We start from the raw sequence: 27,491 nt of genomic DNA, 5'->3' as shown, positions 1-27,491 counted from the left end.
CATGTTAATACATACTCATACGTTTTCAGCATGAATTATGTTTGCCATACTGTATCAGTTTAGTATTATAAGCTAAGCTATTTTGTAAAAAAAATTTAATTTGTCCTTGGTAAACTATTAACTGTAGAAAATTGGATCAGCTGATAATGCAACATTGATGTAAATTTTCAATTTGCTAAGTGAATTGCACGTATTAATTTCACAAAACAGGACGTATTAATTTGATGCTTGTATAGTGAAAAAAAGGTTTAATTCTTAATTTGAAACACTTCTTTCCCTCCCCTCCCCTGCTCCCCCATCTTTAGCTTTCCACTCTCAGAGGAGCAGTGCTGGAAGATGCTGTACCATCCACAGCTCGACATGGCACAGCTCGAGGTTTGCCAATGAAGGAGGTACTGGAGTATGTGATACCTGAGGTGAACATCCAGTGCCTTAGGGTAGCTTCAAATTCTCCCAAAGTATTGGAGCAACTGCTGAAACTAGATGAGCAAGGGGTAAGTTCTTACACTGAGTATCTATATCAAGTGTATGGAGCACATGATTGGCTCAAATATCATCTTAACTTAAAAAAGGAACAAATCTGATATGTAATGTCGGAAAAATTAACAGATTGGAAATCTATGAATGAGCAAGCAGGTGGGGACATCAACAATGAACAAATAGCTAGCAATAAAACAGCATGTTGGAAAAGGGAAACCACTGAGAGCTTTTGAAAATGTTTATGACTGTAATCTTGTTAATTATCTGAGAATGCAGTACTAAACTGAAGGCTTATGACTAGCACCTGAAATTTGATTTATAGAAAATGTTAAAAATAACTTTTTAAAAAGTTTCACTTTCTCTCTCTAATTGGCTCTTGTTTTGTTCAGCATACCCTTGCCTCAATATTTTCCCCACATATTGCACCCAATAAAATTTCACACTTGGAAATGTTGCCATGGTTATATGTTTTAGTGCATTATTATAAATGATTAGAGCAGCCACACTTATTTAATTGTATATATCTGACAGAGAACTCAAAAGCAAACAGTATAAATAAGGGTTACCAGAAAAGCAAGAAATTCTGGACGAATTGTATGATAAAGTTTGAAAGGATCTTGTGAAAAAATTAAGTAACAACGACTTGTATTTGTATAAGTGCCTTTAACACAATAAAACGTCCCAAGGGGCTTCACAGAGACATTATAAAACAAAATATGACACCCAAGCCACATAAGGAGATGTGAGCATACATGACCAAAAGCTTAGTTAAGCTATAAGGAGAAAAGTGAGGTGGAGAGGTTTAGGGAGGGGATTCTAGAGCTTAGGGCCTAGGTAGCTGAGAACACGGTCACCAATGATAGAACAATTAAAATCAGCCAGAATTTGAGGAGTGCAGGTACCTTGGAGGGCTGTAGGGCTGGCGGTGATTACAGAGATAGCGAGGGGCTAGTCCATGGAGGTATTTGAAAAGAAGGATGAGAATTTTAAAATTCAGACGTTGCTTAACTGGAGCCAGTGTAGCTCAGCAAGCCCGGGGTGATGAGTGAATGGGATTAGTGTGAGTTAGGACACAGGCAGCTGAGTTTTGGATGACCTCAAATTTGCGGAAGGTAGCATATGCGAGGCCGGCCAGGAGTGCATTAAAATAGTCAAGTCTGGTAATAACAAATACATGGACGAGAGCAGCAGAAGGGTTGAGGCAGGGTGAAGACCGGCAATGTTATGGAGGTGGAAATAGGCGGTCTTACTGGCAGTGCAGATATGTGGTTGAAAGCTCATCTCGGGGTTAAATATGACACTGAGGTGGGAACAGTGGTTCACCCTCAGACAATTGGCAGGGAGAGGGATGGAATCAGTGGCGAGGGAGCGGAGTTTGCAGCAGGGACAGAAGACAATGGCTTCAGTCTTCCCAATATTTAATTGGAGAAAATATCAATTCATCCAGTTCTGGATGTCGGGAAAACAGCCTGAAAATTGAAAAACAGTGGAAGGGTTGAGAGAGGTGGTGGTGACGCAGATTTGAAGGAGAGGGGTACAGAACCTGAGGAGAGAAAATCGTTAACAATGCCAGCTAACATGGGAGGCAGGTTTGGAAGTTGGGTGGTCAGTGAGGATAGGGTTGAGAGAGCAGGAAGTAGATCTTATGGGCAAGATAAGCTTGGAAATGACATGAGGGGAGAAAGGAAAGAAACTAGTGAAAGGTACAGTTCAGGACTAGAACAGGGGGTGCCTTTGAGGAATTTTGGCTCAATGGGCTAGGGGAAGGAAAGAAAGTGGTAGAGGCAGCTGATCGGATGGTCTCAGTCTTGATAACAAAGAAATTCATGAGTTCCTTGCACAAAAGCAGAACCTTTAGTTATGAATACAGATATATTCAAAGAATGAAAAATGCAATTAAAAAAAAAAAATTTCTTGGTTACTGAAAATGTAGACCTAAACGAATGGACCAGTCTGCCCTTCTGATGGTCTAGTTAGGGAGATTCTCTACTCAATAGCCATCAGAAAATGTTCAAAAACAAATGTTTTATTCTTGCTTAAAAAATATAATTTATTCCTCTAACATGAAGAAACATACCAGGAACTGAAAGGCGAAATATTTTAAGTCGCATTGCAAATTAAAGGAAAATCTGCAAATTAGAATAAAAAACTACAATATGGTGTGTGCATAAGTTTATGTCACAAAAATCTGATAGCTGTAGATTTATTTTTATGTTGTATACCTGTGACTTTTGGTTTTCTGTTTTATGAATATGGTGCTGGCCACCTGATTTCCATGGAAACATCTGAACAGAAATTTTTTGAACTTTATCCAGCTATATATATCAATGCAATAGGGAGAGATGCTTACAAGCTTCAGAACAAGATGAAAGCTGCAAAGCACGATCCAGAGTGCCCACTTGAAAAGCCAAGAGTCCAGTTTCACTGCAGGAAAACTGAAGTCGCTTCTCCAAACCCCTTCCTCGACTCTCATAATCCTTGTGTAGCCTTTCAGGCTTCTGCATTCTCAGTTCTCAACCAAGTGCTGGCTGTTCAGCTGGCCATTTTAGCTCATGTTATATGCAGAGGTTCGACAGGTTAAACATGTGTCAGGGAGGGAGAAGGTACTTCCATTTTCCTATTAAAGGTGACCAGTTTGCTTCCTTGAACCTGGCCTGAATCTTACAGGTCTACTCTTGGCTGAGACCAATAAGCAATGTCTCCGAAGGCCCTTCATTGTTTTAAAACGAACACTAGATTATTTTACATTTGTTTTCTATTTGCAGTGGTTTGAAATGGAACTCATTAAAATGGATAAGTAAGACATGACTATACAATTGTTTACATTTGAAGTTTTTTTTAAAGTTTATGGTGTGATAGTACAACATTTAATTTTACTCACTGAAAAGTGTTTGAAATGTTGTTACATAGCTTTTCTGAAGACGATTCTGTGTGTGACAATGCGCTGGGGCATCATGTTAGAATTCTGTCATATCATGAGATATGGACAATCTGTTTCCGCTTTTCAAGGAGGAGGTTATGCAGCTGCACCTCTTATTAAAATAAGGAAGTTTAACTCTGTTTCTTCTTAAGCATAACGTAGCACATGAAAATACTAAATTTATCATTTAGAGAACTTAACTTTAAAATTGCTTTCATAACGTGATTGGTTTGGCCAAAACTGGATGAACTTTTAAAAGTTGTAGAGGCTCATGAGTCTTGCTTGGTGGTAATACATTTATACACTAAAAACAGAACTTTTTCCAAGACGATCCTGAATTTAAAATTAATTAATTACATATACTAAGATCAACAAAAACAAACAAGCCATGAAAATCAAATGCAATTAAATGCTAATATTGGCGAGAAATTACATTTGTGAAAACATTGGATGTGCCAAATGTACAAAACATGTAGGCAGGCATTGCAATGCTTTTTAATGGGACATAACCACCCAACAGTGATGAGACAAATTCATAATCCAAAGATTAAAGTTGGTTTATATTTGTTCTGGAGTTTTTTCATTGGAAACACATAATCTTTGCCGAGCTTCTTCAGAGAGAAGTGACTGTTGTTCAGGTGATTTGCCAGACAGCCTTCCCACAAACCTTTCAAACAGCAGGCAGAATGCCATTTCTTCCAGTTCACGAGATTGTTGTTTATCCAGAATTAACTTCTTCATTAGAATGGCAAATCTATGAGCAGTTTTGATGCAGCTAGCATTGTATTTGAGCAGTAGATGTAACTATGACTGTGGATAGTAACTTTATTAAATACACGCATTCCACTTGTTGAAGTTCTGAGCTGGATATTTCTGTAACTTGATAAAAATTAAATCCATTTTCTCACTATCACTATTAACTGCATAATGCTGTTACTACTAATTTTAACTAAATGTGCATCCTTAATTACAGTGCCCTTCTGTGTTAGGTGCTGCATGACCTGTTACTATTAGAAACCCTGCCCACAGTGGGATAAACTAATATGAAACTTTACAAAGTAGTTTAATGATATTTCAGTTGCATGGGTACAATTTCTAGTGATAATCATACAATTATAAGAACTGGTTCATTGAAAACATAACTTGTTCATGATTTATTCACAAAAGGATTCATCTGAGATGGGGAGGCGCAGTGAAGAAAATCATTGTACACGCAGAATGTTATCGGATTGGTATAAAAATCATTAGGAATAAGACAAAAATACTTTTGTTACTGTGCCTGAACAGATAAATACCAATCAAATCAAATCCTGTTGACCTTTTCCTCCCTCTATCAGTGAAATGTCTCCCACTCAATGCAGGTCAGCCTTACTGTATGGGGAAACTGAGAGCATGATTGCACATGCTGGAGCACTGGGAGACAGCATGTACATATACCAGTCTGCCTACCTGTGTGAAAAGTGGTAATTCTGGTTTAAATTCATTCGAGAGTGAGCTATCGGAAGTATCTGTGACTATGAGGGAGGTTAGATTCCATGGGACAGTCCACAGCATGCCAGATTTAGTAAAGAAATGGGGCATGGGAAGTTTATCCATTGGGAAAATTATACTTTTGTTCAAGAAGTTTAGTTTTTTTTTGAAGTGGTTGGTCACATTTCCTACACTAAATATAATAATGGGTTCTTTACAGTCAAAAAAAGTTAAGCTAAAACTTGTAGCAACAAAAGTGATGTGAAAAGTGATGAGGCAAATTCCAGAATGATATTTAATTTTCCATTCATTTCAATGGGATAAAGTACAATTTATTATTTCCAGGCCTCTGTCTGAAATCAGACTCTCAAACATTTGTGATGCTGGTGCAGTCCTAGGTTTTCAGTTTCAAGTACAGGAATCTTTTTGCCACTTCTGTCTTGTTTGCAGGATGGCGGGACTGTCCTATGAAGAGAGATTGGGAAAACAGGGCCTGTATTCTCTAGTTTCGAAGAATGAGAGGTGATCTCATTGAAACCTACAAAATATTTAAAGAGGTAGACAGGATAGATGCAGGTAAGACGTTTCTCCTGGTTGGGGAGTCTAGAACCAGGGAACACAATTTCAAAATAAGAGGGAAGCCACTTAGGACAGAGATGAGGAGAAATTTCTTTACTCAGAGGGTTGTGAATCTTTGGAATTCTGTACCCCAGAGGGCCATGGAAGCTTAGTCATTGAGTATGTTTAAAGCAGAGATTGACAGATTTCTAAATACCAATGACATAAAGGGATATGGGGATAATGTGGGAAAAAGGCATTGAAGTGCATGATCAGCCATGATCATATTGAATGGCGGAGTAGGCTTGATGGGCTGAATGGCCTACTCCTGCTCCTTCGTTCCTATGTCTAAGAAGTCCTTTTTTTAAATATAAAATTGCACGTGATTCCATCTGCATCTTGAAATGTAGAAGTCTTAGGCCCAAAAATCCTCGTTATCTACCAGTGTAAGAAATCGGCATAAGATCCTCGATGAGATGGGAAACTCCAGGTCCTGCCCAGCAGAATGACACCAGACACCTTAGGCAGGCAGGAGGGTTTTCCACCTGACCCAAATATGGTTCATGACGTGGGGTGGGCAGTAACCTCCCCTTGCTGGTCATTTGCTTGACTCATGTCTCCCTTCTGCCCAGTGATCGGGATGCCAAGAACAATCAGCGGTAATGTTTTCTGTACTGGTGAAAGTGACATCCACCACTGTGCGCAGAATCCTTCAATGACTTGCTTGTGTTGGATTTCTAAAAGAGGAGAATCGCTTTGGTTTCCTGCACCAATTAATGGGGGAGCACTAACAGGCCATTCCCCCCCACCCCCGATGTGTCCATCCAGCGCAGCACTTACTAGTTCCTATAGCAGGAGCCTTACATCCAGCCTTACTGGCATGCACCTGTGATTCAATCCTGCACCCTCCAGTGGGGTCCAGAGCAAAGGGTCAAGGATTTTTGGTGCCTTCTCTGTATCTGAGCATCAGCTTGGATATAAACTGCTGGAAACTCGTGAATGTCGGGTCTGGTTGAAAGCAGCTGTAAGATTTGTCTTAAGTGTATGGGTTTATGTATGTATCATTGTTATAGAAAAAAAATCAATAAAGTGTACTTTATTTTTGGTTATTCTTCCAATCACATGCAAAAATTTACTATTCTACTATGACTAAACTTAAATTGGGTGTCCACATTACTGTCCAGAGGCCATATCATTCTCCAGCCTGGCTATTCAGCTCTTAAAACCCAAGTGACTGAGTGCTTCTATTCCTTAATCACTGGCTTGTCCTATTTGAACGTGTTCAACCTGGAGTTCTCGCGCTGTTGCCTCATTGATGGATAAGCACTAAGTCAGAACACCAAAGATGTGTTAATTTTAGCAGCTTGACTGGATTTTGCAGTCAGTGGTGAACAAATGGTGCACACAGGTCATTATGCTTGCAGATACCCATAGACTTTGCAAGGGCTTTTGCATGACGACGTAATGGTAATTGGAGATCCATTTTGGCACAACGCTCTCAACAGGAGGGCTGGGACCTGTAATATCAGGGCAAGTAACATCATGTCTCTTCAACTAATGAGATTGAAAAGTCCTCACTTACTGGTAGAGTCTAAACCAAGGAGAGTGAATTCAGATATTTAACTCTATAAAATTATGCACAGAAAGCAAAATAACAGAAGGGAAAGAAAGATGGGATTCAGAGGGAGATGAAAGAGGAAGAAAAGATTTTTAAAAGTTTTAATTTTCTTTTAAAATTTCCAACAAGAATTAAAATCTGAAGGAACTAGACTGCACAATTGTAAAGTGTAGCAGCCCTTGTGGAGGAGCAGGGCAAACCAGACAGCAACTTCCTAATTTCCACATTTAACATTCCACGCTCAGATGCCAGAGTTTTTTAAAAATTAGTTTGCTGAATGTGGGCATCTCTGTCTAGGCCAGCATTTAATCCCTAGGCCCCATCCCTAATTGCCCTTGAAATAAGTGGCTTGCTAGGCCATTTCAGAGGGCATTTTAAGAGTCAACCACATTGCTGTGGGTCTGGAGTCACATGTAGGCCAGACCAGGTAAGGATGGTAGATTTCCTTATTGCTGTGGGAATTAGACTTTAATAATGATGAGCACTTTTACTACAAAATCTGGGCATATATGTGGCCATTGAGACCCCAGGGTGTACCTAATGTATCCACAAGAGACAAAACACTTGCATATGCCAGCTTAAATGATCTGGTGGAAAAGCTAATGAAAGTTGTAAGTTTATAATTAAAACAATCAAAATTTGCTTAATACGGGAGCAGACTTGTGCTCATATTTATTTGTATAGACACTCAGTTATGCAGGACTGGCTGTCTAACCAACAGTATCACAGCATTAAGACAGAAGGTTGAAACAGCTGATGGAGAGGCACAGCTGGGTGTTGTCAATGTACACGTGGAAGCTGGCTGCGGTTGATGGTGCCATGAGACAGAAGTGGTGCAAGGATAGATCAATCTGCAGGAACCGTACAGGAACCAAAACCGTTACTGGAGGTGCTGGATATGGTTGCATAGGTAAGCATGGTACCAAGTGGGAACAGCCCCAGTCACCTGGACAACAGTGGAGAGTCATTTAGAGGCTAGCATGGTCAACAATGTCAAGGGCTGCAGGGAGGTCGAGGAGACAAAATGCACCAAAGTCACAGTCACGGAGGATGTCATTTATGATTTTGGTTAGGACTGTTTAATTGCTGTGGTGGGGGCCATAACCTGATCGGAAACATTTGAACATGGAAAGCAGGAAAGATGGGCATGGATTGGGACATTGTGTTAAAGGACATTGAAGAATAAAGAGAAGGGCCCCAAAGAAGATGGGGCAATAGTTTATTGTGCCACAGGCGTCAAGAGTGAGCATTCTGAGAAGTGGGTCAGTACTTGAAAGGAGGCCATTTATAATATCAGCAAACATGGAGGCCAGGATGGGAAGTTGCGTGGTCAGCAGCTGATGGTCAAGGGAGCAGGAGGTACGTCTTCAGATGAGTTCAAATAGGGCTTGAAGGGAAATAGGGAAAGAAATTAGAGAAATGTGTGGGATTAGGGTTGGGCAGGGAGAAGCTTTGGGATGGTTTAGAGCGGTGGTCAAGGGGAAGCAGAGGCAGCTGCATAGGTGGTCTCAATCTTAGTTGTTAAGAAGTCCACGAGCGCCTCACATTTGTTGGGATCAGGGAAGAGGGTGCAGCAGACCAAGGTTTAAGTAGACACTTGGTAGTGGAGAAAAGAAGCCCAAGGTTTATCGATCCCCAAAGATTCTGGAGTAGTGGAGTCCATGCAGTTCAAGAAGAGATAGGGTGATGGGTGAGTGGGACTTGGGTGCAGTATGGAATATGAGCATTAGAGGGGTGGAGGAGCTAGGTTTACTGAGAATGGAAGGTGGGAGACTGGTCAGGAAAGCGTTAAGTATTAAATATAATAAAAACAAGAAATGCTGGAACCGCTCAGCAGGTCTGGCAGCATCTGTGGAAAGAGAAGCAGAGTTAACGTTTCGGGTCAGTGACCCTTCATCGGAACTCCCTGACCTGAAACGTTAACTCTGCTTCTCTTTCCACAGATGCTGCCAGACCTGCTGAGTGGTTCCAGCATTTCTTGTTTTTATTTCAGATTTCCAGCATCCGCAGTATTTTGCTTTTATTTAAGCATTAAGTATTGTTGTCTGGGATTGGCAAGGCATGGATGAGAGTTTCAGCAGTAGATAGGCATTGAGAAAAGTTGAGTGTTGCTATGAAGTCATTTCATTTTGCTAAATCTAAATCAAGGCAAAGCCTGAACCTCCTCCAGGTCTTAATATAAGAAGTAGAAGCAGGAGTAGGCCATATCTCACAAAAGCCCTGTACAATTGCAGAAAGACTTCCTTACTCTTGTACTGCAACCCCCTTACAATAAAAGCCAACATACCGTTTTCCTTCCTAATGGCTTGCTTGTACCTGAATGTTAATTTTGTGTTTCATGTATAAGGACACTCCAACCCCTCTGAATACCAACACTAATAGTTTCTCACCATTGAAAAAAAATGCTGTTCTTCTATTCTTCTTATCAAGATGAATAACCGCACATTATACTCCATCTGTCACCTTTTTGCCCACTCACTTAACCCACCTAGTTTCCTTTGCAGACCGGAGGTGGGAGGGGGCCGGGGGAATATTTTTAAATAGTGCGTCAGGCTGGCATCCCAATATTTTCCTGCCCCCAGCCACTTTTCTCAGCAGTGGGAAGCTAATTGAGGCCATTATAGCATCAATTAACTGGCATTTTTCGAGGGCATTGGCAGTTTGCCTGAGGCACACTGGACCCCTGCTATGTCTGCAGCTCATCCAGTTATAGGAGGTGAGAGCACAGCGGGAGATCAGGGCACCATGAAATGAATATGCAGAGTTATCTTTAGATCAGCACATAGGTTTCATTCAGGGCATCCCTGGCAAATTCTTTCAAGTGGAAGCATTTCCCCTGTAGATAAATCCACCTGATAGTTCTGGGCGTCAGGATTTGTCTGCTGATTCCAACTTAATAGTGCTTGTTGTACAAGAGTAAGGACGTCTTCGTGCAATTGTACTTGGTGAGACCACAGCTGGAGTTCTGTGCACAATTTTGGTCTCCATACCCAATTAATGATATGTTCACCTTGGAGGCAGTGCAATGAAATTTCACTAGATTGATTCCTGGGATGACAGAGTTTTCTTTGAGGAGAGTTTGAGTAGAATGGGCCTATAATCTCTGGAATTTAGAAGAATGAAAGGTGATCTAATTGAAACATACAAGATTCTAAGAGGGCTTGACAGGGAAGATGCCGAAAGGTTTTTCAAAATTCTTTCTTGGATTGTGAACATCAGTGGCATAGCCAGCATTTGTTGCCCATTCCTAGCTGCCCTAGAGAAGGTGGTGGTGAGCTGCCTTCTTGAACCGCTGCAGTCCTTGGGGTGTAGGTATACTAACAGTGCTGTTAGGAAGGGAGTTCCAGGTTTTTGACCCAGCAACAGTGAAGAACAGCGATATAGTGCCAAGTCAGGATGGTTTGTGGCCTGGAGGTGCACTTGCACATGGTGGTGTTCCCATGCATTTGCTGCCGTTGTCCTTCTAAGTGGTAGAGGATCACGGGTTTGGAAGGTGCTGTCTAAGGAGGCTTGGCGAGTTGCCGCAGTGCATCTTGTATATGGTGCACACTGCTGCCATTGTGCGCCAGGGATGGAGGGAGTAAATGTTGAAGGTAGTGGATGGGCTGCAGATCAAGCAGGCAGCTTTGTCATGGATGGTGTCAAGCTTCTTGAGTGTTGTTGGAACTGCACTCGTCCAGGCAAGTGGAGAATATTCCATCACACTCCTGACTAGTGCCTTGTAGATGGTGGACACGCTTTGGGGAGTCAGGAGATGAGTTATTCGCTGCAGAATTCGGTAGCCACAGTGTATACATGGCTGGTCCAGTTAAGTTTCTGGTCAATGGTAACCCCCAGGATGTTGATGGTGGGGGTTGCAGCAATGGTAATGCAATTGAACATCATGGATGGTTAGATTCTCTCTTGTTAGAGATGGTCATTGCCTGTGACTAGTTACTTGCCACTTATCAGCCCAAACCTGAATGTTCTCCAGGTCTTGCTGCATGTGGACATGGATTGCTTCAGTATCTGAGAAATCGCAAGTGGTACTGAACGCTGCAACCATCAGCGAGCATCCCCACTCTGACCTTATGATGGAGGGAAGGTCAGCTGAAGATTGTTGGGCCTTGGAAACTACCCAGGGGACCTTTTGCAGCAATATCCTGAGGCTGAGATGATTGACCTCCAACAACCTTCTTCCTTTGTGCTAGATATGACTTCAACTAGTGAGAGCTTATCCCCTGATTCCCATTGACTTCAATTTTCCTAGGGCTTCTTGATGCCACATTCAGTCAAATGCAGCCTTGATGTCCAGGGCAATTATTCTGACCTCACCTCACCTCTTGAGTTCAGCTCTTTTGTCCATAAATGGACCAAGGCTGTAATGAGGTCTGGAGCCGGGTTGCTCTGGCAGAACCCAAACTGAGCATTGGTGAGCAGGTTAGTGCTGTGTAAGTGCTGCTTGATAGCACTATTGACGATACATTCCATCACTTTGCTGATGGTTGAGAGTAGACTGATGGGGCAGTAATTGGCCTGATTGGATTTGTACTGCTTATATTGGGCAGGACGCACCTGGGCAATTTTCCACATTGTCGGGTAGATGCCAGTATTGTGGCTGTTCCCCTGACTGGAGAGTCTAGAATGAGGGGACATCGTCTCAGGATAAGGGATTGGCCATTTAGGACTGAGATGAGACATTTCCTCACTGAGAGTTGTGAATCTTTGGAACTTTCTATCCCAGAGGACTGTAATTCTCTATCCCAGAGGGCTGTGGATGCTGAGTGAATATATTTGGCTGAAATTGATAGATGTTTGATGTAAAGGAAACCAAAGGATATGGGGATTGGGCGGGAAAGTTGAGTTAAGGTTGAAGATCAGCCATCTTGTGGCACCCCCTCCCTCTCCGTTCACCATTCTTAGTGAGGCTGCCGACCACCCTTCTCTTTGGCTTTTCTGATTGACCCTCTTGCGTCCGGTGCCCACCTGTATCCCTAAATTGGATGATGCTCCTGGAGATGGCTTCTTAATTGGCCACCTCTGGGAAGATGGCAGCTGAATTCCCACCACTCACTCTTCCAGGTTCCTGACCTGCAATTCAACCCAACAACGGAATTGGCACACTAACAGCCCTTTGTGCCATCATAGCTTACTTTTCACCTTGTTTTGTATCATCAGCAAATATGGGTACATTGTACTCGGTCCCTTCGTCTAAGTCGTAAATATAGATTTTATATAGCTGAGGCCCCGTCACTGATCCTTGAGGCACTCCACTGGTAACAGCTTAAAAAATGACTCATTTATTCCCACTGTCTCTTTTCTGTCCTTAAACCAGTCCTGTATCTGTGCTTATATATTGTCCCCAACCCCATGAGCCCTGATCTTGCATAACAACCTTTCATGTGGCATCTTATTGAATGTTTTCTGTAAATTCAAATATAGTTACATCTTCAAAAACCTCAAATAGATCTGTCAAATACAAGTTCCTTTTCATAAAATCTTGTTGACTCTGCCTGATCATATGGGCTTTTCTCTGGTGTCTGGTCAGGTCCTGACCAAGGTGTGAGGCTGCATTCACACAACTGCCACATTGGTGTGAAATGAAACTGCTCATTGGTTATAGTGTGAATGCATCCTGAATAACTAACTTAAATAGCATTCCTGGTTTCACTTTCCTGCTCAAAGAAATCCAAGACTGTCCTTTCAACAGTGCAATATCATGCATTGACTTGCCAACATTCTGGCAATTTATAGAACATCAATTTAAATGGCTGTATATTTGAAGAGGAAAGAATGATCTTCATTTGTTTATCCTTTCCAAGCATGAGGATAGGGCCTTAGTCGAACAAAAGAAAAAGCAGACGCACTGTCCCTTTAAGAATTTTGATCTTTTTCCAGAGCTGTTGTTTCAGTATTTATATACTGGTTCTTTTTTCCTTAAGAGTTGATTGCTGATTCTAATCTTTGGATGTGCTTGCTGCTGTTAGTATTTTGATTTTGACATTTTCACATGAACATATTTTTCCTGCACCGAGTATGTCACTTTTCTTGAAAAAAAACTATGGTTTACAATTGCAACCTCTTGTAGTACATGCCAACGAATTGTGTACATCCTTATCGGGGATCTTAAAGCATTTAATACTCTGAAAAAATGTTTGTTGTTTTATACGAGACACGACTTTGGCAAGTCTGAAACTTATTTACATCTCTCCTGAAGGGCACAGCGGGAGAGATTTAAAATGTTAAGGTGGAGATATCTTTGCCTAGAGCACCACTACTGACTGAGGATTGGATGGAATTGGGCTTGTAGTCCAAATCTAAACACAAACACACAAATTCTAGGTCATTCATTGGGGGATTCCTGCAGAAAAACAACTTGCATTATATAGTAACGTTAATGTCATAAAATGTCCCAAGGTACATTATCAAACAAAATTTGACATTAAACCATGTAAGGAAATATTGGGGCAGATGACCAGAAGGTTGGTCAAAGAGATACGTTTTAAGGAACATCTTCATCCAAGAAAAAGGGGCGCAACAATTTTAGGGAGGGAATTCCAGAGCTTACGGCTTAGGTAGCTGAAGTCAGGGCCCCAATGGTGAGGCAGAGAAAATCAGCAATGCACAAGAGGCCGGAATTTGAAGTACGCAGAAATCCCGAAGAGTTCATAGAGTCATTTACAACATAGAAGGATGCTATTCGGCCCATTGGGTCCATGCTAGCTCTCCGTAGAGCAATCCAATCAGTCCCATTCCCTGCTTTATCCCCGTAGGCCTGCAAGTTTATTTCCTTCAAGTGTCCATACAGTTTCCTTTTGAAATCATTGATTGCCTCTGCCTCCATCACCTTTGTAGGCAGCGAGCTCCAGGTCATTACAACTCACTGTGTAAAAACTGTTACAAGCAAAATACAAAATACTGCGGATGCTGGAAATCTGAAATAAAAACAAGAAAAACACTCAGCAGGTCTGGCAGCATCTGTGGAAAGAGAAGCAAAGTTAACATTTCAAGGTCAGTGACCCTTCTTCAGAACTGGCAAATATTAGAGATGTAAAAGGTTATAAGCAAGTAAAATGGGGGTGGGGCAAGAGATAACAAAGGAGAAGGTGTAGATAGGACAAGGTCACAGAATAGCTGACCAGAAGGTCATGGAGCAAAGATATGTTAATGGTGTGTTGAAAGACAAAGCATTAGTACAGAAAGGGTGTTAACGGACTGAAAATTGAACAGCTGCAAGTACAAACATGAAAAAAAAAGTGGGTAAGCAAACTGTGCCAGACACGGTTGAGGGCCCTGTCAACCACAGTGGGGGGGAATCCTCGGTTGAGGAAAAAGGAAGACATATCAGAAGTGCTGTCATGGAAGGTAGCATCATCAGAGCTAATGCGTCGGAGGCGGAAAAACTGGGAGAATGGAATGGAGTCCTTCCAGGAGGCAGGGTGTGAAGAGGTGTAGATGAAGTAGTTGTGGGAGTCGGTGGGCTTATAATGGATATTGGTAGACAACCTATCCCCAGAGATGGAGACAGAGAAGTCGAGTCAGGGAAGGGAAGTGTCGGAGATGGACCATGTAAAGGTGAGAGAAAGGTGGAAATTAGAAGCAAAGTTGATAAAGTTTTCTAGTTCAGGGCGGGAGCAGAAAACGGCACCGATACAGTCATCAATGTACCGGAAAAAGAGTTGGGGGAGGCGGCCTAAGTAGGACCGGAACAAGGAATGTTCGACATATCCCACAAAAAGACTGGCATAACTAGGACCCATGCTGGTACCCATAGCAACACCTTTTACTTGAAGGAATTGAGTGGAGTTGAAGGAGAAGTTGTTCAATGTGAGAATAAGTTCAGCCAGGTGAGGAGGGTGGTGGTGGTGGTGGATGGGGACTGGTTGGGCCTCTGTTCAAGGAAGAAACGGAGAGCCCTCAAACCGTCCTGGTGGGGGATGGAGGTGTAGGGAGATTGGACGTCCATAGTGAAGAGGAGGCGGTTGGGGCCAGGAAACTGGAAATTGTCAAAATGACATAGGGCGTCCAAAGAGTCACAGATGTAGGTGGGAAGAGACTGGAACAGCGGAGAAAAGATAGTCAAGATAAGAAGAAATAATTTCAGTGGGGCAGGAGCAGGCTGACACAGTGGGTCTGCCGGGACAGTCCTGTTCGTGGATTTTGGGAAGGATTGCGGGACTATGAGGTTGGAAGCTGTAGAGGGAAGATTTCCAGAGGAGATGAGGTCAGTGACAGTCCTGTGGACAGTTGCTTGATGTTCAGTTGTGGGGCCATGGTCCAGAGGGAGGTAGGAAGAAGTGTCTGTGAGTTGGCGCTGAGCCTCTGCAAGGTAGAGGTTGGTACGCCAGACAACAACAGCACCACCCTTGTCTGCAGGTTTGATGACAATTTCGGGGTTAGATCTGAGAGAACGGAGTGCCTCAAGTTCAGAGGGGGACAGGTTAGATTGAGTGAGTGGGGCAGAGAAATTGAGATGACCGATGTCTCGCCTACAGTTTTCAATGAAAAGATCAAGAGCGGGTAAGAGGCCAGAGGGAGGGGTCCAGGTAGAGGGAGAATGCTGGAGGCAGATGAATGGGTCTATTGATCGCGGGGAGGACTCCTGGTCAAAGAAATGAGTCCGGAGGCAGAGGCGACGGAAGAAGAGTTCAACGTCATGCCGAGTGTGAAATTCATTGAGGTGGGGGTGTAAGGGGATAAAACTGAGACCTTTGCTGAATACAGAACGTTCAGCATCAGAGAGGGGGAGGTCAGAGTGTAGAGTGAATACACGGGAAGTGGTGGGGTCAGAGGGAAGTGAAGGGGAAGGAGGATCTAGAGGGGCATTAGTCCCCATCAGCTGCTGAGCTTGCGTTCCTTGACACCTGAAAGGAAGAAAAAAGTTTTTTGTTAATGCGTCGGATGAGACGAAGGATGAAATGAAACTGCGGAGTAGAACAGCTTTGAGATAAGGTGAGGGGGTGCTGCTGGAGAGAGAGGTTCAGTGTGTGCATGTAGCGGCGCATAGCACTGAGTGTGGATCTCAGGATGTGGCGAGAATAGCAGTCCGAGGAACGTTGTATTTCTTGGAGATACCTGTAATCCTGGGTGGATTCAAAGCATGATGGGTGAAACTGCTGTTGGAATCCACGTGGAATAAATCCGGGCCGGAGACAGTCACTGAGGAAGGAGATGTGGCTGTGAAAACGAGTTTTGGTAGACACTATATCAAACACCAGGTGGGAAATAGAAAGCAATGAAGGTGGGCAAGGTAAAAGAGACAAACGAAAATCCCGTCGGAGATAAGGGCAGAACTTCTTCAATGTAGGCATTCCTGGAAGAGAAGTGGCAGTGAATTAAACACCAAATTAAAAGCAAAATACTGCAGATGCTGAAAATCTGAAATAAAAACAAGAAATGTTCGAAGCACTCAGCAGGTCTGGCAGCATCTGTGGAGAAGCAGAGTTTCAGGTCAGTGACCCTTCTTCACAACTGGCAAATATTAGAAATGTAAAAGGTTATAAGCAAGTAAAGTGGGGGTGGGGCAAGAGAGAGAATACAGCATTCCTCGGACTGCTATTCTCGCTGCATCCTGAGATCCACACTCAGTGCTATGTGCCGCCACATGTACACACTGAACCTCACTCTCCAGCAGCACCAACTCACCTTTTCTCAAAGCTGTTCTACACCACAGTTTCATTTCATCCTTCGTCTCATCCGACGCATTAACAAAAAACATCAGGGCCCTCAACCGTGTCCGGCCCATTTCCCGCACCTCTACCCTCACCCCTTCTCCTCCCTCCCAGAACCGTGACAAGGTTCCCCTTGTCCTCACTTTCCACCCCATCAGCCTCCATATCCAAAGGATCATCCTTCACCATTTCCACCAACTCAAGCGTGATGCCACTACCAAACGCATCTTCCCCTCCCTTCCCCTGTCAGCATTCCAAAGGGATTGTTCCCTCCATGACACTCTGGTCCACTCCTCCATTACCCCCACCACCTCATCCCCTTCCCACGGCACCTCCCCTGCAATCGCAGGAGGTGTAATACCTGCCCATTTACCTCCTCTCTCCTCACTATCCCAGGCCCCAAACACTCCTTTCAGGTGAAGCAGCGATTTACTTGTACTTCTTTCAATGTAGCATACTGTATTCGCTGCTCACAATGTGGTCTCCTCTACATTGGGGAGACCAAACGCCGACTTAGTGACTGCTTTGCGGAACACCTCCACTCAGTCTGAAAGCAGGACCCCGAGCTTCTGGTTGTTTGCCATTTCAACACACTCCCCTGCTCTCATGCTCACATTTCTGTCCTGGGATTGCTGCAGTGTTCCAGTGAACATCAACGCAAGCTCATTTACCCATTAGGCACACTACAGCCTGCCGGAATGAACATTGAGTTCAATAATTTCAGAGCATGACGGCCCCCCATTTTACTTTTATTTTTAGTTATTTTTTTCGTTTTCCTTTTTTTAATATAGTTTTTGTGTTTATTTAATTTTATTTCATCTTAGTTTGTTCAGTTTGCTTACCCACTTTTTTTTTCATGTTTGTACTTCTGGCTGTTCAATTTTCAGTCCGTTAACACCCTTTCTGTACTAATGCTTTGTCTTTCAACACACTATTAACATAAATTTGCTCCATGACCTTCTGGTCAGCTATTCTGTGACCTTGTCCTATCTACACCTTCTCCTTTGTTATCTCTTGCCCCACCCCCACTTTACTTGCTTATACCTTTTTACATCTCTAATATTTGCCAATTCTGAGGAAGGGTCACTGACCTGAAACTGCTTCTTTCTCCACAGATGCTGTCAGACCTGCTGAGTGTTTCCAACATTGTAAAAAATGTTCTTCCTTGCTTACCTTCTGCATCTCTTGCCCAAAACCTTAATCTGTTTCCCTTAGTCCTTGTACCATCAGCTCATGGGAACAGTTTTTCTTTGTGTATCTTATCCAAACCTATCATAATTTTCTACACCTCTATCAAATCTCCCTGCAATTTCCTTTACTCCAAGGAGAACAACCCCAGCTTCTCCAACCTTACCTTGTAGCTAAAATCCCCCATCCCTGGAACCATTTTGGTAAACCTCTCCACCCTTTCAAGAACCCTCACATCCTTCCTAAAGTGTGGTGACCAGAATTGGAACAATACTTTAGCTGTGGCCTAACTAGAGCTTTATAAAGGTTCAGCATAATTTCCCTGCTTTTGTATTTAATACTTCTATTTATGAAGCCCAAGATCTCATATGCTTTGCTGACCGCTCTCTCAGTATATTCTGCCACCTTCAAAGATCTATGCACATGCACCCCCAGGTCCCCCTCCCTGTACACTTTTTAGAACTGTGCCATTAAATCTATATGACCTTTCCCCATCCTTTCTGCCAAAATGCATCGCCTCTCATTTCTCTATTAAATTCCATTTGCACTTGTCTGTCCATTCTGCTAGCCTGTCCGTGTCCCATTGCAATTGATTTGTATCATCCACGCTGTTTGCCATTCCTTCAAGTTTGATATCATTGGCAAATTTTGAAATGTTACACTCTATTCCAATATCCAAGTCATTTATATGTATCAAAAAAGCAGTGGTCCTAGAAATGACCATTGGGGGAACACCACTGTCTACTATCCTCCAGTCTGAAAAATATCTTTTTACTACGACTTGCTGTTTTCTGCCTTAAGCCAATTTTTTACCCAATTGGACACTGGCCCTCCTATTCCACGAGTATCAATTTTGTTAACCAGCCTTTTAAGTGGTATTTTGTCAAAGGCTTTCTTAAAATCTAAATAGACAACATCCATCGCATTCCCTTCATCAACCTTCCCTGTTACTTTTGTACAGTCGTAAGGCTGGAGGAGTTACAGAGATGAGGAGGGGGCGAGGCTATGGAGGGATTTGAAAACAGGGATAAGAATTTTAAAATCGAGGCATTGCTTAAACGGGAGCCTGTGTAGGTCAGCAAGTGAAGGGTGGAGGGGACTCAGTGCAAGTTAGGGTACAGATAGTGGAGTTTTGGATGAGCTCAAGTTTATAGAGGCTGGCTAGGACAGCATAGGAAAAGTTGAGAGTTGAGTCAAGAGATAAGAAAGGCATGGTTTAGAGTTTCAGCAGCAGATGAATTGAGGCAGGGACAGATCGGGTGAAGTTACGGAGATGGAAGCAGGCGAGAATAACATTACAGTTTATCATGGGACTGCTTCTTTGCAACAACACTGTTTTAAACTGCACTTTGTTATATCCGGTAGCTGTGGGCAAATTATCCAGCTTTTTCCCAAGATGGTTCAAAAGCAAATCTGGAAGCATGTACTTCCAGAGCCCCTTCCTTCCTCCAAATTTTCCAATGTAAGGGCTCCACAATGTTGCCTTAACCCATAGACTATCTGAATCGGGGTCTAGTGGAGCAGGAGGAGGAAGAGTATTAATAAATGCCAACCTTACCAGTGACGCTCACATCCCAAGAATAAATATTAAAAAAAAAAAAAAAATCTCCTATGTACTTTTTTTTTCTGGATTGCCCTTCCAATTCCTTTGTGGTTCAACACCAAATCTGTTCAGTAAGACTGCTGTCAATTTCTCTTCGCTAATTACCACAGATTAATGTTATATGCAAACAGTGACCACAGAGGACAACTGGTTCCTCAGAGGAAGAAAAAAGGAGAGTGTTGTAAATTCCAGATCAATCCATAACTTGGCGTAGTTGCATGCTGAGTGTACTAAATAAAAAGTATCCAGCAACCCTTTCCAGGTTACTCGAAATCACTGAGATTCAGTATACTTGAAATAGTAGATAATGGACTACTTCTCCATTCTCTTAATACATTTAAAACAGGCTGCTGTCCAGGCAATCCTGTTTCATGATTATGTCTCATTATATATATATCTTGAGTCTCCCTGAGGAACTCCACACTGCTGCTAGTGCTCCATGTCAAAGGAATCTCTGTGGGATAGCCTTGGAGTTGCTGCCTTTCTCGGGTGCATCTGCCCAACCTAAAGAGCCATTCCGAGAATGCGTCCAGTAGTTAGCTAACTCCTAAAATGGTTAGGGACCTATCCGTCTAAGGCAAAATAGGATTCCTTGAAGAAATGTGGCTGGGCTTACGTGACCGTAGCCACAAACCAACAGTTGTAGTTGAGTTTATATCAGTGTTAAACAATAGAAATCACTGACTAGCCATGGGTTTGGCTACGTGGACCATTTTAATCACGTACATTAATTTCAGTAGAAAATGCATTACACACAATACTGATAAATATACTTCATGTGTATATTTACTTAAAATTTACCTACCACCCTTCAATACCATGGATGTAAAGCACAATGATCAAAAGAACACTTGCATACTTTGCTTTTTGTCTTACTGTTTTACCAACAGATGCACAAGAAGGTTAAACTTCACGTGCATATGCTGTGCGAATATAAATATTGAGATCTCATGCCCAATGGTGGTATCTATTCCTCATTTATTAAATGGAAATCCAAATTAGTCATGTGGCTAGTGGCTATTATATTGGACAGCACTGGTTTAGATGATCTTTTTGCACAAGTGTAAGATTGCCAGAAGTACAATACAGGTTTTAGAATCTTTTTTTTTGTTGTTCAAGCCACTGAATAATATTTAGTTGATTATCGTTCAAAGTTCCATTGTAGTGAATTACCACACCATTGAGCTGTAGAGTTATCATTCACAGCTGTTTGACTACTCAGTTCTTTGTAGTGATCCATTCTTCAGTGCACCTTCGTTAGGGAAGCATTAAGATAGCTCAAGTCTATGTTATTATGTCTGTTAACTGGTGCAGTGGGGAGGAAATAGGTTATGTAACTTGTTCAAAATGTAAATATTAAAATGACACATTTGGTTCTGAAAAGGTTAACCTGAAATGACAAAGTGAAGAGCTGTTGCCTTGTGGATAGAATTAGTGTTACCATGACAACAGCATTATATGGCAGCAATGACTGATTAACCTATCTCTTGGTATATTCATACAGTATGAATACAGTATTGGGGATTTTCACAAAGGAAAAAGGGTATGACACATTCTGAGGGCAATTAGATGGTCAGAACAGATTTAATGGTATCATTAAACTTTACTGGTTGAGTAGAAAACCACTATCGCATCTCATGCCTGAAATCCGCTCAAAAGGCACACCATTGTTCAACAGAGCATCACAGAAAGCTGAACGGTTCAAAGTCTAATAAATAATTCACAGCTGTCTATGCATTATAAGTATAGAGATTTATCTGCCTTGCATAATCCGTATCCTGTTCATTTGCTGAATTGCTGTATTCATACTGATTCAATTCAACCAGATGCATGGCTCAAAGGAATAGTTCACCAAAGAGCAGTCCATCATGTTTATCCGGTAAATAAAAAATTCGTCAGAAAAGTGGTTATATTTTCAATTCATTTTAGCATAATGAGAATAAATGCTTTTGGTATTTAAGTCATACATTTGTATCCAAATCAATATGTGGAGTGTTTATTAATTCTTGTCTTTTAAATAATGGAAAAATATTCATTTATTGATAATTTTAATGAACTTTACATAAAAATGCACTTTTGAAAATTGCCCACAGCAGCGCTAGTAGAATCCAACACAACTGATGAGTTGTGGGATCTGGATGGCATGAGACAGTGTTCATTACACATCATGGATTGCTGTAAAATGTGAATGTTGTTTAACACCAGTTGGACTAACATTGCAATATTATTAGCAAGTTCTACCAGTCAAGGAATACCCCTTAGGGTTTGTCCTCTTTTGGAACATCTGTGTTCAAATGTGCTTTGAGTCAGTTCCTCAGCTTCGCATCGCTGAACTGTCTGGAATTTCAAGTGCCTGTGCTCTGGCATCAGCTGTTGAAGATTCCAAGTTGATTCGTGCCACTGCCTCCATGCTCACTTACTAACATTGGACAACTACATCAACTACTGGAAAAACACCTTGCAGATCCAACTGCACCCAGCTAGAGGAAGAATTGGCCTTCTCGCTCTTTGGGAGTTGATAGCTGCCAACATCCAAATGGTGAAGACTGTCCCCAAGGGGATTGAACTTTAATTTTAAAAGCTTTTTATAAGCATGGAAATTTCTTGCTTGCTTGCCCTCATCAGTAGAATGACTTATTGTACACTTGAGTGCCAACAAGAACCAAGGATTTTCATTGGTTCTCTTGTCCTTGCTAAAGCTGTGGCATGTCACCTTAACCTGACAAATTGCATGGGCATCTCTGCTTAGAAGTAGCTGAACGCTGATTAGTTCACTGTGGCATGTCACCTTAACGTGACAAATGGCACGGGCCGTCTCTGCTTAGATGTAGCTGAACGCTGATCAGTTCACTGTGATGGTTGCCTACCGCAGCAAGTTATGTAACTGAATTCAGTAAACCTGGTAAGTTGCTGCCTAGCAAAATGACAATGAAAGCTTCTGTACTCACATACAAACTCTACTAGCTCGCTCACTAATCTCCTTCAGGAGAGGGAACCTGGATCCCTTACTCATTCTGGCTTAGCTGTGACTAAATTTTGATACTACCTGGTTCCCTTTTAATATCCTCGGGGCAACTAGGAATAGACAATAAACGCTGTGTGGCTGGAGTCATCCACATCCCAAGAACAAGTAAAAACCAAGTACCAGTTTTTGTATTTGCTTTTCGTCTATTTTCTTGGAGTGACGGAGAAGACAAACTGGATTAGTGTCCTATCAGAGAAGAGAAGTCTTGTGTATGTATGTTTTAATGGTGCACAATTTTTGTAGAATACAATCAAGTTTGAAATGGGTAGAGGTTAAAACAAGACAAATCGGAGGAGAGGTTAGGAACTTGGAATAAAAAGCCTATCAATAGTAAAGAGTGGGGAAATATTGAGAGGCCAGAACTTTAGGTGCTAGAAAAGGATGGGCTTGAGCTTGATGAGTCTTAGTTTCAGCATAGTGAGGATGCAAGGAAGAGATTGTAGGATTGTGAATTTGCAGTCAATGAGAAAGACATCAAAACATCATGTAAATATTGCCATTGGGTAGAATCATTTATTGGGAAACAAAATGTTTCTTGTATTCTGTCAACAAGCAGAAGAGAGCTGCAAAAGTCTCCGGGGATGGGTTAGGGCATTATGGAGAGCTTAGAGTTGTTGAAAAGGAAAACTATGGCACAAAAGAGGGGCTTGTTCTTCTTGGAGGTAGATGTCACACTTCTGGAGATGTATGGATTCTATTTGAGATCAGAGGAAATAGCAAGGCCAAAAATGTCATTGCCCTGTAAAAGGGCAGAGCAAAAATCAAGTGATAGTGCCCTCTCACTACAAGAAGAATGTTTATTGTGTGCACTAATGTGACTGTAATCTGTAAGAACTTGATAAATTTACAGTATGATCAAGAATGGATCGGGGTGAATAATAGGTGGAGGAGGTTACAGGCGTAGAGAAGGAAAAGAGTGAGAAACAACAAAGCTCTTAAGACTATCTCAGTTGATGGTAAAAGAGATATCAATTATTACTAACAAATAATTTGAAAAGAATCTAGATGTCATGCTTCAGTGGAAGATTTTGTCATCTGTTTGGAAGTGCGCCTACTTTTTAATAAAGTGTGTTTTTTCTGAATTTTGTATCCAATCAGCGGGAGAGCAGTTTCTCATATGTGGAATTGGAATCTGGTAGCTGAACCTTGTAAATCACACCTTGGTCTGTCCCCCTACTCCTCTGGCACCTGCCCTTCCTTTGAACATGTCACCTTTTTCCACCCCTGTCACCTCTCCTTTAAAATCCTCATTCTCTACCACCTACCCAAGCACCACACCAAGTTTCTCACCAAGATTGCTTTCCTCCCTCAGCCTCTGCACCAAGTGACTTCTCATCTTCGGTGTTTTCAATCTCCAGCTGAGCTCATGGTACCCCCTCTCCTGAGTTCACTGCCCTCTGATCCTCATAATTTCTCCCTTCATATACATTCCTCTACCTATATTCATTACCACTTCCTCGATCTTGCCATCTCATGTGGCCCCTCTACTCCCATTGTGCCAATCACAGATCAGGACATCTCTGATTACTACCTTGTATCACTCTTCACCCATACTCCACTTCCTTCTGTGAGCACCCCTAGAAAAAACTCTTCCCCAAGTCATACACAACTGCAATTTCAAATCCCTAATTGTCTAGCCTTTGGCCTGTCTGACTATTGAAACCTTCTGGTTCTCTATATGGGTTCTTACTAATGGAGGGAGAGTGAATTTTTAAATTCTTTCAGTAGAATTAGTTCCCTAAGGTTCTCATACATGGCCTCTGCCTTTTAGTGCCCGTATTCAACAATCAAAATTAATTTGCTTTACCCTCTCAAAAATCTATACAATTCTGCCCAGGCTGTCTCCGGAGGTTCTGAAATCTCTGCCTGTACGCTTCAGGGACCAACTCATAAGCAGCAAAAATAGCCTTTTTTGCCACTTCATAATCTGCAGACACCTCCTGAGAAAGTATGGCATAAATTTCATGAGCTTAGCTCATCAACCTGCTTTGCGTAAGCAATGTCCCACTTTCCGTCGGCCACTTCATCTGTCTGGCTATCTTCAGAAGAAATGAAAAATGCCTCCACGTCCCATTCCTCAAACTTTGGGAGGGTTTGTACAAATTTTAAACAGCTCTCCACTGGGTCTTGGGCTGGAGTCAGATCTTTGTCCACCAAGTTATGAAACAAGTCACTGGAGTCAAGACCACCCCTTTGTCTTAGTTCCATCTTTTTTTAATTCAAACTCCCTTCCTTTTTTACTTTCTCTTTGAAATTCTAGTTCAAGTATTTTCATTCTCAATTCTCTTTCTTGTTCAAGCTTAAGCTTTTCCAATTCTATTTCTTTTTCTTTGTCAGGTTCAAGCTGCCTCATCTGCAACTGAATTTTAGCTATTTCAACTGCAGGTTTGCCGCTGCCTTCTAATTGTAAATGCTGTGCTATTACTTCAATTATGTCTGCTTTCTTCGCTCCTGGTTTTAACTCTGACCCCAATTTTACTGCCAATTCCTTTTAATCTAACCTTGGTTAAGTTTCTCAAATCACTCCGGGATACATCCTCCTTCCCCAGAATGGCTGTAACAACTGACAAAGACATTCCAGTTATGTACTTCAGTCTAATGCACAAGCAGCTTGCTTTTGTTTTACTTTTCCTCTTTTCAATTCGTATTACTCCACTTACAATTGCACGTCGTCGGGTTTGGGTATCCTGTACAATGAGCCCTAAATTATTTGTTACAACAGAGGCGGGAGGAGTGCACTGTCTTTTCTAATTCCACTTCTGCACAGGTCACAGCATATAGTTAAATGTTTACCTGGTTACCAATACAGCCAGTCATATGCTTTTTTTAAAATCCCAGAATAAAATACACGAACCAGGTTTCTTGAATAAACGACAAAATTATCAGTTTATTATGAAACAAGACTTAACCAGTAACGACGCAAAGCATTAACACACAGATTGAAATATGAAAGTTCCCTTTTTAACTTCCCCAATTACACTCTCTCTCTCTCTCACACACACACACACACACACACACACACACACACAGGAAATATATGCAGAAAGTCTCTCTACAGAGGTCTGTTAGAAAAATGACAAAAGAGACTACTTTTGCTAATTCTTGATTGGGGAAAAAAGAGAAGATATGGAAGGCTGTCAGTTGTCTCATTTTTGGTCTGGCGTCCAGGTAAACGGATACTGGTCACTGGGATTGTTTCAGAAGCAGTTCATTCTGGAGATATCGAGAATTATTCTAGTAGGCTTTCTAGGAGAAATGTGGCGTTGGGGTTTTCCACCAGCAGACACTTGAATCGCAGGACTTTTTTTTCCAGCTTCTCAGAAAAAGGAAGCTCTCCCACACTGGATCTTTGCAGGATTTCTTCAAAGAGGTAGAGAAAGAGGTGAGCTGGGTGGTTTCTTTTTCCTTCGCAGGAAAAACACCAACTGTCTTCAAACAGTTAACACCCATCTAAACTGAAAACAATGTCCAAGCCCCAAACAGAGAGTTGACCTCCTGACCTCCATAAACCTTGACATGAGGCTTCTCTGTAACCATTTTTCCCCAGGTCATCAAGGGTTCTTTTGTTTACTGAGCGCTAAGCATATGACCAGCACAGGTGGCTTTCAAACAACATCTCAAGTGTCCTTTCGGTGAACTTGGTTAAAAATAAACACATCTGTGGAATCTTTTTAGTTTTAACACACCCTCAAAAAAAATCTTTTTAAAAAAGAAAGTACTTTCATAACAGCTGGTGAAACAGTCATCTATGCCTTTGCTACCTCTAGACTTGACTATTCCAGAGGTCTCCTTGCGGCCTTCTATCGTCCACCCTCCATAAACTTGAGCTTATTCATAAATCTGATGCTTGTTTTCTAACCTATACCAATTCCAGTTTACCTGTCACCCTGTGCTCACTGACCTGCATTGGCTACCAGTCTGGCAACGCCTGAATTTTAAAATTATCATCCTTGCTTTCAAATCCCTCCATGGTCTTGCCTCTTCCATATTTCTGTAGCCTCCTCCATTCCTACAACCCTCCAACATTTCTGCACTTCTATTCTGTTGTCTTGCGCATCCCCGATTTTCATCACTCCACCATTGGCAGCCGTGCCTTCAGCTGCTAAGACCTGAAGCTCTAGAATTCCCTCTCTAAACCTCACTGCCTTTGGACCTCGCTTTCCACCTTTAAGGCATTCCTTAAAACCTACCTCTTTGACCAAGCTATTGGTCACCTAATATCTCCTTCTGTGGTTTGGTGTTAAATTTGGTTGTTAACACTCCTATGAAGTACCTTGAGATGTTTTACTATGTTAAAGGTGCTATATAAATTTGTTTGGTGCCTGTGCTGCAAAAAGAGTTTTGATCTCCCATTTGTGTATGGCCTGTGCTTCCTTTCCCAAAATTTACTTTCTGTTGTCACTGTTATAAAGTCACACTTCTTTGAAATGTAAATATTGATGCAATCATTTTGGGATTTTAATATTGAAGTTGTCGATGTAAACAGTTGCCTGTTTCTGCAGTTGCAGGCCTTTCACCACTAGTGACACCAGGTTCACCATATATCTGACCTTCAATTTTTTCTGTCAATAATTTAAAAAAACTTTACCCTTCCTGTCCCATCAACAGTTTTTTAAAATTTTTGATCTGCCTTTTTCTGGCCTCCCTTGCATGCAGGCTTCCTCCAGACACAGTCCCATAACTTGCTCTTTCACTGTGGGGCTGGGGCCTTCCGATGCCTATACTTTGGACTTTGACTGCATCTTCACACCCATTCAGCACTTATCCCACCATGGTGGTCCACTGCTGAGAGAACAGAACCACTGGTTAACCAGTAAATATTGCAGATCAGACCAGGAGGTATTGGGAAGATGCTGGAAGGATGATGGACATGCAAAATTTAGGTATGCATTGGGTAGGCCAGAGCAGCAAATATTAGGAAGCTGGCCTGCCCCAGTGCTAAACCAGTATGACAGGGCAGCATATGAGTGAGTGTACTT

The 27,491-nt window shown here is 42.0% G+C and overlaps 1 protein-coding gene across 5 annotated transcripts in view; it reads left to right on the top strand.

Annotated features, from left to right (window-relative positions):
• The window catches only part of sipa1l2 (signal induced proliferation associated 1 like 2), a 581,962-nt gene that overhangs the window by 234,689 nt on the left and 319,782 nt on the right, over nucleotides 1–27,491 (top strand). For all 5 annotated transcript variants that reach the window (XM_068020936.1, XM_068020919.1, XM_068020901.1 and 2 more), the window contains one exon: nucleotides 306–494. In XM_068020936.1, coding sequence (XP_067877037.1) covers nucleotides 306–494 — 189 coding nt within the window. The remainder of the gene's footprint in view (nucleotides 1–305; nucleotides 495–27,491) is intronic.

Source organism: Heterodontus francisci, chromosome 3, assembly GCF_036365525.1.
Source record: "Heterodontus francisci isolate sHetFra1 chromosome 3, sHetFra1.hap1, whole genome shotgun sequence".
NCBI classification, from domain to species: Eukaryota; Metazoa; Chordata; class Chondrichthyes; order Heterodontiformes; family Heterodontidae; genus Heterodontus; species Heterodontus francisci.
Note: the sequence above shows the minus strand (reverse complement) of the source record. Positions and strands in the feature narration are given on the sequence as shown.